The sequence below is a fragment of the Mizuhopecten yessoensis genome, unplaced genomic scaffold, assembly GCF_002113885.1.
Source record: "Mizuhopecten yessoensis strain PY_sf001 unplaced genomic scaffold, ASM211388v2 scaffold7781, whole genome shotgun sequence".
NCBI classification, from domain to species: Eukaryota; Metazoa; Mollusca; class Bivalvia; order Pectinida; family Pectinidae; genus Mizuhopecten; species Mizuhopecten yessoensis.
Window position 1 is genome coordinate 203,431 of NW_018407219.1, and position 8,290 is coordinate 211,720.

Below are 8,290 nucleotides of genomic sequence, written 5' to 3' on the forward strand. Positions count from 1 at the left end.
TTGCTGGGCATGAAAAATCTAATATAGCTATGCTACAAGGATTGGCCTTGGGGTCTGGCATATTCCCTTGATCTCATTTGGAGAATAGTTTGCCATGATTGCTTAGGTATCCAGGTGAGCGATACAGGCCCTCTGGGCCTCTTGTTATCGGTATATCTCAAGTACCAAAGGGATCTTTCTCAAATTTGATATGTATGTTCCCCTTGGTCCTAAGCTGTGCAGGGCAACTTTTGATACTGATCAGATAAACAACATGGCAGACATGCAGCCTTCTTGGATTTTGATAGTGAAAGTTTGTTATCGCTATGTCTGGGGAAGTACCAAAGGGATCTTTCTCAAATTTGATTTGTAGGTTTCCCTTGGTCCTAGCTGTGCAGTGCAAGTTTTGAGACTGATCGGATAAACAACATGGCAGACAGGCAGCCATCTTCGATTTTGGATAGTGAAAGTTTGTTATCGCTATTTCTGGGGAAGTACCAAAGGGATCTTTCTCAAATTTGATTTGTAGGTTTCCCTTGGTCCTAGCTGTGCAGTGCAAGTTTTGAGACTGATCGGATAAACAACATGGCCGACAGGCAGCCATCACAGATTTTTATTGTGAAAGTTTGTTATCGCTATTTCTCGGGAAGTACCAAAGGGATCTTTCTCAAATTTGATATGTAGGTGGCGCAAGGTGCATTTACTGTTAACATGACTCGATCAAACAGATTTGAGGAAAGAAGACAAACTGACAAAGAACTAATGAAGATGGTACAATGGTGGGCGCCAAGATTCCTTTGGGATCTCTTGTTTTGTATATAAAGAAATGGAGATCATACAGATTTGATTTTTATGTATGCTCTGTTACAGGGGGGTGCTGGGTCAGACTCTGAGAGTGATGATGACAGCAGCAGTGGAGAGTCTGATGACAGCAGTGAACAGGACAGTGGTCAAGTGGTCAGCGATGTTGTGGTGAAAGGTGGAAAGGTCAGTATACTCATAATAAACAACATTTGAAATAGTGCCCTATCTAGCTAACATAGACTACTCTAAGCACTTTACAGTACATACATATATTAATCAATAAAATTTTGTGGAATTCACAGGAGCTGCCTTATCAGGCGCTAACTACTAGTCCTATGCCACCTGGCGAATATTTCCCTATGAGTGTATGCCTGTGTGTGTGCTGGAGATGTAATTTGTTCTGTTTGTAGTGGGACCGTGCTTCCAACGGCATCATTTATAATGCCACCTAACTTGAATGCTACAGCACAGATACCGCAACATCCACCACAGGCCAATTTATACTCCACCTGGGTTGTTGGAGTTGTGTGGGCAGGAGAAAAACATTTTCTCTGAATATCCATGCGTATGGCGACATCGTGAACCACTCAACCAATCCGCCCATATTGTTTCAAACTTAAGATGTAACCAATTATTAACCCTGGGTTATCTGTAAAACTGTAGGTCACTTAATAGATGTTGTTTTCACTGTGGTATATGTATATACATTTTTAATGTAAATAATGTGTGCTGTTGAACCATTCAGACAGAAGAGGACCTCACGTGTCGTATGTGTGAGAAACAAGGGGAGACAGATGAAGATATGGTTCAATGTTCAGAGTGTAAGAAGTTTGGTAAGTACTCTGTGATGTACCATCCACCTGCTTTGTCTAAGTCCATTATTAAGTTGTATCTTGTCATCATTCTTTGTTACAGGTTGGGATTTGTTTTCCCAATCGCTGTAGACGTTTGTGTTCATCCACCACTTTTTCAATAAAGTTTAATAAACCTACAAAACATCATATATACCCTAACAGAAAATATGCATACTGCAATCTTGAAAGTATATACATTTATTTGGAAAAAATACACAACAATATAATGAATGTAAATAACTTTCTTTCTTGTTGATTTCATACAATAAAATAATGTTCATTATTTGGTGTTAACTTGCTTATATTACTGAATCTTAAATTAAATTGTAAAAGACAACAAATTCAGCACATGTCATAAGATGATGGAATTCAGATTTGTTCAAGTGTGATAGGAGTGAGTCCTTCAGAGTGACTAACATGCAATCAGAAAGGACATATACTGTTGTAGTGAATTATGTCTGTTCTGTTGACCTGTTAAGTTGTCAAATTACACAATTGACCTGTTTGAATTTTCATCAAAGGGTACAAGATATATAAAGCTATTTTTATGTTAAGGGCACCCTACCTGTCTGGATCTGACAGCAGAGATGGTGACCGTTATAAAAACATATCCGTGGCAGTGTATGGAGTGTAAAACATGTGTGGAGTGTATGGACCCTTATGATGAGGTAAGTAAACTCCTGGCAGTGTATGGAGTGTCCGGACCTGTATGATGAGGGAAGTAAACTCCTGGCAGAGTATGGAGCGAAAAACAGATGTGGAGTGTATGGAACCTTATCATGAAGTAAGTAAACTCCTGGCAGGGTATGGAATGTATGGAACCTTATGATGATGTAAGTAAACTCCTGGCCGTGTATGGAGTGTATGGGCCTGTATGATGAGGTAAGTATACTCGTGGCAGTGTATGGAGTGCAAAATATGGGTGGAGTGTATGGACCCATATGATGAGGTAAGTAAGCTCCTGGCAGTGTATGGGGTGTATGGAACCTTATGATGATGTAAGTAAACTCCTGGCGGTGTATGGAGTGTAAAACCTGTGTGGAGTGTATGGAACGTTATGATGAGGTAAGTAAATTCCTGGCAGTGTATGGATTGTAAAACATGTGTGGAGGGTATGGACCTGTATGATAAGGTACAGTTCTGTGCCAAAAGTAAAGATAAATCCAAGATGGCTGTCATTTAGGTATGTAAACTCCTGGCAGTGTATAGAGGGTAAAACATGTGTGGAGTGAATGGACCTGTATGAATCCGTGGCAGTGTATGGAGTGTCCGGACCTGTATGATGAGGTCCATACACTCCATCCATGCTTTGCACTCCATACACTTCCAGGAGTTTCCTTACCTCATCATACAGGTCTATACACTCCATACACTGCCACGACTTTACTTACCTCATCCTACAGGTCCATACACCCCATACATGCTTTGCACTCCATACACTGCCACACTCCATACATGCTTTGCACTCCATACACTTCCAGGATTTTACTTACCTCTTCATACAGGTCCATACACTCGATACACTGCCGGGAGTTTACTTACCTCTTCATACAGGTCCATACACTCGATACACTGCCGGGAGTTTACTTACCTCTTCATACAGGTCCATACACTCCATACAATGCCAGGAGTTTACTTACTTCATGATAAGGTTCCATACACTACGCACATGTTTTACACTCCCTGACCTTCACTAAACATAACTCTAGCGGGCACTGACCTTCACTAAACATAACTCTAGTGGACGCTGACCTTCACTAAACATACCTCTAGTGGAGGCTGAACTTCACTTAGCATACCTCTAGCGGACGGTGACTTTCACTAAACATACCTCTAGTGGACACTGCCTTCCACTAAACATACCTCTAGCGGACACTGACCTTCACTAAACATACCTCTAGCCGACGCTGAACTTCACTTAGCATACCTCTAGCGGACGCGGACTTTCACTAAACATACCTCTAGTGGACGCTAAACTTCACTTAACATACCTCTAGTGGACGCTAAACTTCACTTAACATACCTCTAGCGGATGCTGACCTTCACTAAACATAACTCTAGTGGACGCTGACCTTCACTTAACATACCTCTAGCGGACACTGACTTTCACTAAACATACCTCTAGCGGATGCTGACCTTCACTGAACATACCTCTAGTGGAGGCTGACCTTCACTAAACATAACTCTAGCGGGCACTGACCTTCACTAAACATACCTCTTGCGGACGCTGACCTTCACTTAACATACCTCTAGTGGAGGCTGACCTTCACTAAACATACCTCTTGCGGACGCTGACCTTCACTTAACATACCTCTAGTGGACGCTGACCTTCACTAAACATAACTCTAGCGGGCACTGACCTTCACTAAACATACCTCTAGCAGACGCTGAACTTCACTTAACATACCTCTAGTGGACACTGCCTTCCACTAAACATGTGTGGAGTGTATGGACCTGTATGATAAGGTACAGTGCTGTGCCAAAAGTAAAGATAAATCCAAGATGGCTGTCATTTAGGTAAGTAAACTCCTGGCAGTGTATGTAGTGTAAATCCTGAATGGCATGTATGGACGATGAGGTAAAATTCAGGGGTGTCATTGTATGGAGAGTAACATTGATACACTGTTACAGTGTCTGGTATGTAAGGACATTTTTACACTATAAAAATATTTTCTGTTTTATCAGGACAAGATGATATTCTGTGACCGCTGTGACCGAGGTTACCACACCTTCTGTGTTGGTTTGAGGTCCATCCCCAATGGCCAGTGGAAGTGTCGGAGTTGTAAGAGCCCAGACACTCCCCGCACACCAAAGTCATCTTCCAAGCTAAGGTTAGTACTGGAACCAGGCTGATATTCTAGCTCAACATTAATGCATTTTTACTTGGAAAAATACTGATGAGAAGAGCAATACCTTCAAATATTTTATGCATGTCTAATGGAATCAAAAGTTTTTTCTTTTTTTCTTTTCAATCAGACATCATGTTGATTTCCTTGAAAGTAATAGCTAACCTACTTTTTGGTATAGAAATACTTGATCTTGGCACCAAGATATACATTGTGTCTGTGTATCCATTTGGATGATTTAGATGGTTCTTATTCCACCAGGGGCAGAGGACGGAAGAGAGGCAACAACACTCCAGCTAAGGATGGATGATCTCTCCTCAAGGTCGCACTGTATCTGTAACCGTGACACACACCAGTGTTCGCACCATATTGTACTTGATCGTGAAACTGCTAAGCTATCACACAATGCACAAAGCCGTTTGCAAGATTAATGAATCACAGCGATAGAACTCACAAATATAGTTGTCAGAGGACAGTGATATTGTGATAGGAAATGACCAGTTTATACTGAGCTCTCTAAGTGAAAGGTTTTATTCCAGTACATGTAGTTTTTGATAGTGTAAATGGTTTATAAACCATTTTGATAATTATTGTTTTACAAGTGATTTTCTCTACAAGTAAATTATAAATGTTTAGAAAGAATAGGTCACAAGAGAATCTCACCTTATTTATATGTATTCAGTGCTTAATGTTTAGATTATATCTACATATATTCATAGGTATATAAATGTTAAGTATTTATGTAAAATTGCTCATAAGGTATCTGTAGGACTCAAGCAGTGCCTAACTTCAGCCAAGCTTCCACCAGTACATATATTAATGGACAACATTTCTCTAAATTTGAATGTTGTAATGATCATCAAAATGCCCCCCCCCCCCCTTCTCAAATCCCCCTAACCCCACCAGAAAACATGATTTTTTTTTTTTTTTTACAACATATGAAAGATTGTCTGTGAAAATAAAATGCAAGGGAAATACAAGGGAGAATGAAATCCAACGTCCGCTAGAGTTATGTTTAGTGAAGGTCAGTGTCAACTGGAGGTACTAGAGGTATGTTTAGTGAAGGGCAGTGTCCACTAGAGGTATGTTAAGCGAAGGTCAGTGTCCGCAAGAGGTATGTTTAGTGAAGGTCAACGTCTGCTAGAGGTATGTTAAGTGAAGGTCAGCGTCCACTAGAGGTATGTTTAGTGAAGGTCAGTGTCCACTAGAGGTATGTTAAGTGAAGGTCAGTGTCCGCAAGAGGTATGTTTAGTGAAGGTCAGCATCCGCTAGAGGTATGTTTAGTGAAGGTAAGCGTCCGCTAGAGGTATGTTTAGTGAAGGTCAGCGTCCACTAGAGGTATGTTTAGTGGAAGGCAGCATCTGCTAGAGGTATGTTTAGTGAAGTTCAGCATCCGTTAGAGGTATGTTTAGTGAAGGTCAGCGTCCACTAGAGGTATGTTAAGTGAAGTTCAGCGTCGGCTAGAGGTATGTTTAGTGAAGGTCAGCCTCCACTAGAGGTATGTTTAGTGAAGGTCAGTGTCCGCTAGAGGTATGTTACGTGAAGGTCAGTGTCCGCTAGAGGTATGTTTAGTGAAGGTCAGCGTCCGCAAGAGGTATGTTTAGTGAAGGTCAGCATCCGCTAGAGGTATGTTTAGTGAAGGTCAGTCTCCACTAGAGGTATGTTAATTGGAGGTCAGCGTCCGCTAGAGGTATGTTTAGTGAAGGTCAGTGTCAACTGGAGGTATGTTTAGTGAAGTTCAGTGTCAACTGGAGGTATGTTTAGTGAAGTTCAGTGTCAACTGGAGGTATGTTTAGTGAAGGTCAGCGTCCACTAGAGTTATGTTTAGTGGAAGGCAGCATCTGCTAGAGGTATGTTTAGTGAAGTTCAGCATCCGTTAGAGGTATGTTTAGTGAAGGTCAGCGTCCACTCGAGGTATGTTTAGTGGAAGGCAGTGTCCACTAGAGGTATGTTTAGTGAAGGTCCGCATCCGCTAGAGGTATGTTTAGTGAAGGTCAGCGTCTGCTAGAGGTATGTTTAGTGAAGTTCAGCATCCGTTAGAGGTATGTTTAGTGAAGGTCAGCGTCCACTAGAGGAATGTTTAGTGGAAGGCAGCGTCCACTAGAGGTATGTTAAGTGAAGGTCAACGTCCGCTAGAGGTATGTTAAGTGAAGGTCAGTGTCCGCTAGAGGTATGTTTAGTGAAGGTCAGCATCCACTAGAGGTATGTTAAGTGAAGGTCAGCGTCCGCTAGAGGTATGTTAAGTGAAGTTCAGCGTCGGCTAGAGGTATGTTTAGTGAAGGTCAGCCTCCGCTAGAGGTATGTTTAGTGAAGGTCAGTCTCCACTAGAGGTATGTTAATTGAAGGTCAGCGTCCGCTAGAGGTATGTTTAGTGAAGGTCAGTCTCCACTAGAGGTATGTTAATTGAAGGTCAGCGTCCGCTAGAGGTATGTTTAGTGAAGTTCAGCGTCCACTAGAGGTATGTTAAGTGAAGGTCAGTGTCCACTAGAGGTATGTTAAGTGAAGGTCAGCGTCTACTAGAGGTATGTTTAGTGAAGGTCAGTCTCCACTAGAGGTATGTTAATTGAAGGTCAGCGTCCGCTAGAGGTATGTTTAGTGAAGGTGAGTGTCCACTAGAGGTATGTTAAGTGAAGATCAGCGTCTACTAGAGGTATGTTTAGTGAAGGTCATTCTCCACTAGAGGTATGTTAATTGAAGGTCAGCGTCCGCTAGAGGTATGTTAAGTGAAGGTCAGTGTCCACTAGAGGTATGTTAATTGAAGGTCAGCGTCCGCTAGAGGTATGTTTAGTGAAGTTCAGCGTCCACTAGAGGTATGTTTAGTGAAGGTCAGCGTTCCCCACTTGATAGATTCCTAAATGGGATTCATTAGTCCTGCCATAAGAGTTTTGATAACATACCTGAAGAACAGAAAGTTTCAATAATTATGGTTTCTTGCACATAATGGGTTAAACACCAGTGTAAGAAGTTACACCTCAATAATCAAGATATTGGTCTTTTTTACTTTGTGATTGTTTTCCATATTTTTGAGTGTCTGTCAGATGCTTCATATAGGCGATCTACATGTAAATTTGATTATTAAATGTTGTAAGAAAACTTGTCTTGTACTGTGGTTGTTCTATAGTGTTTTGTCAGTGACAGATATATGATTGTTCTTAAACAGCTGAATTATTGTTCAGTGACAGTGTAGTTATGTGCAGAAGAATTGGGAATTAAAAATACCCAGCAATATTTAGCACACAAGATCAAAAACTGAATCCAACAGAATTGAGGAAACACCAAAACATCAGGCATGCCGTCATAAACTCCAACTGCAGAAAACCAAACCAGGTCTTCAAGTCTTAACAACATGTGCCACACAAGGTGTTTTGGTGGACAACTGTATAATACGTAGCCAACTAGTGTGACATCATTGTAGACACGGAGATCTCATAGCTCAAAATCAAGTCTTGATCAGGATGTATTTCTTCATTGCTGATCGAAACCCTTTCCATTGAAAGCATGCTGGCTATGCAAGCATAATGCTTATCTTAATACTGAAATCAGAAACTCCATCAGGATAAATGTGTGTTTCTACTAAGGAAGGAAAATTAATGATAGTGAAATTTAAACTTTAAGTTGTAACTATTTTTTCATATTGTAGGTAAATGTCCAAACAATTAAGCTGGCTTATGATACAAAGTATGTATCAAAATTCAAAAAGGTAAAAATAAAGAAAGTTAAATAGAAAATACCAGTCCTTTGAGCCTGTATCTTAGCTGTTACTCAACGATGTTTGGAACTCATCTTACATCGATGACCTTTAGTGGG

At 40.9% G+C, this 8,290-nt stretch overlaps 1 protein-coding gene and 1 long non-coding RNA gene across 2 annotated transcripts in view; both read left to right on the forward strand.

The window, feature by feature from the left end:
• LOC110454368 overlaps positions 1 to 5,518 on the forward strand; it is a 29,628-nt gene extending 24,110 nt beyond the window's left edge. Inside the window, exons 10-14 of the mRNA XM_021503836.1 lie at positions 850 to 966; positions 1,529 to 1,616; positions 2,193 to 2,305; positions 4,323 to 4,468; positions 4,745 to 5,518. Coding sequence (XP_021359511.1) covers positions 850 to 966; positions 1,529 to 1,616; positions 2,193 to 2,305; positions 4,323 to 4,468; positions 4,745 to 4,793 — 513 coding nt within the window. The 3' untranslated portion in view covers positions 4,794 to 5,518. The remainder of the gene's footprint in view (positions 1 to 849; positions 967 to 1,528; positions 1,617 to 2,192; positions 2,306 to 4,322; positions 4,469 to 4,744) is intronic.
• Positions 5,519 to 5,548: 30 nt separating this feature from the next.
• Positions 5,549 to 7,046, forward strand: LOC110454366. Its single transcript, XR_002463369.1, has 3 exons — positions 5,549 to 5,565; positions 5,630 to 5,821; positions 6,398 to 7,046. It is a non-coding gene; the product is annotated as an uncharacterized LOC110454366 (long non-coding RNA).
• The last annotated feature ends 1,244 nt before the right edge of the window (positions 7,047 to 8,290 follow it).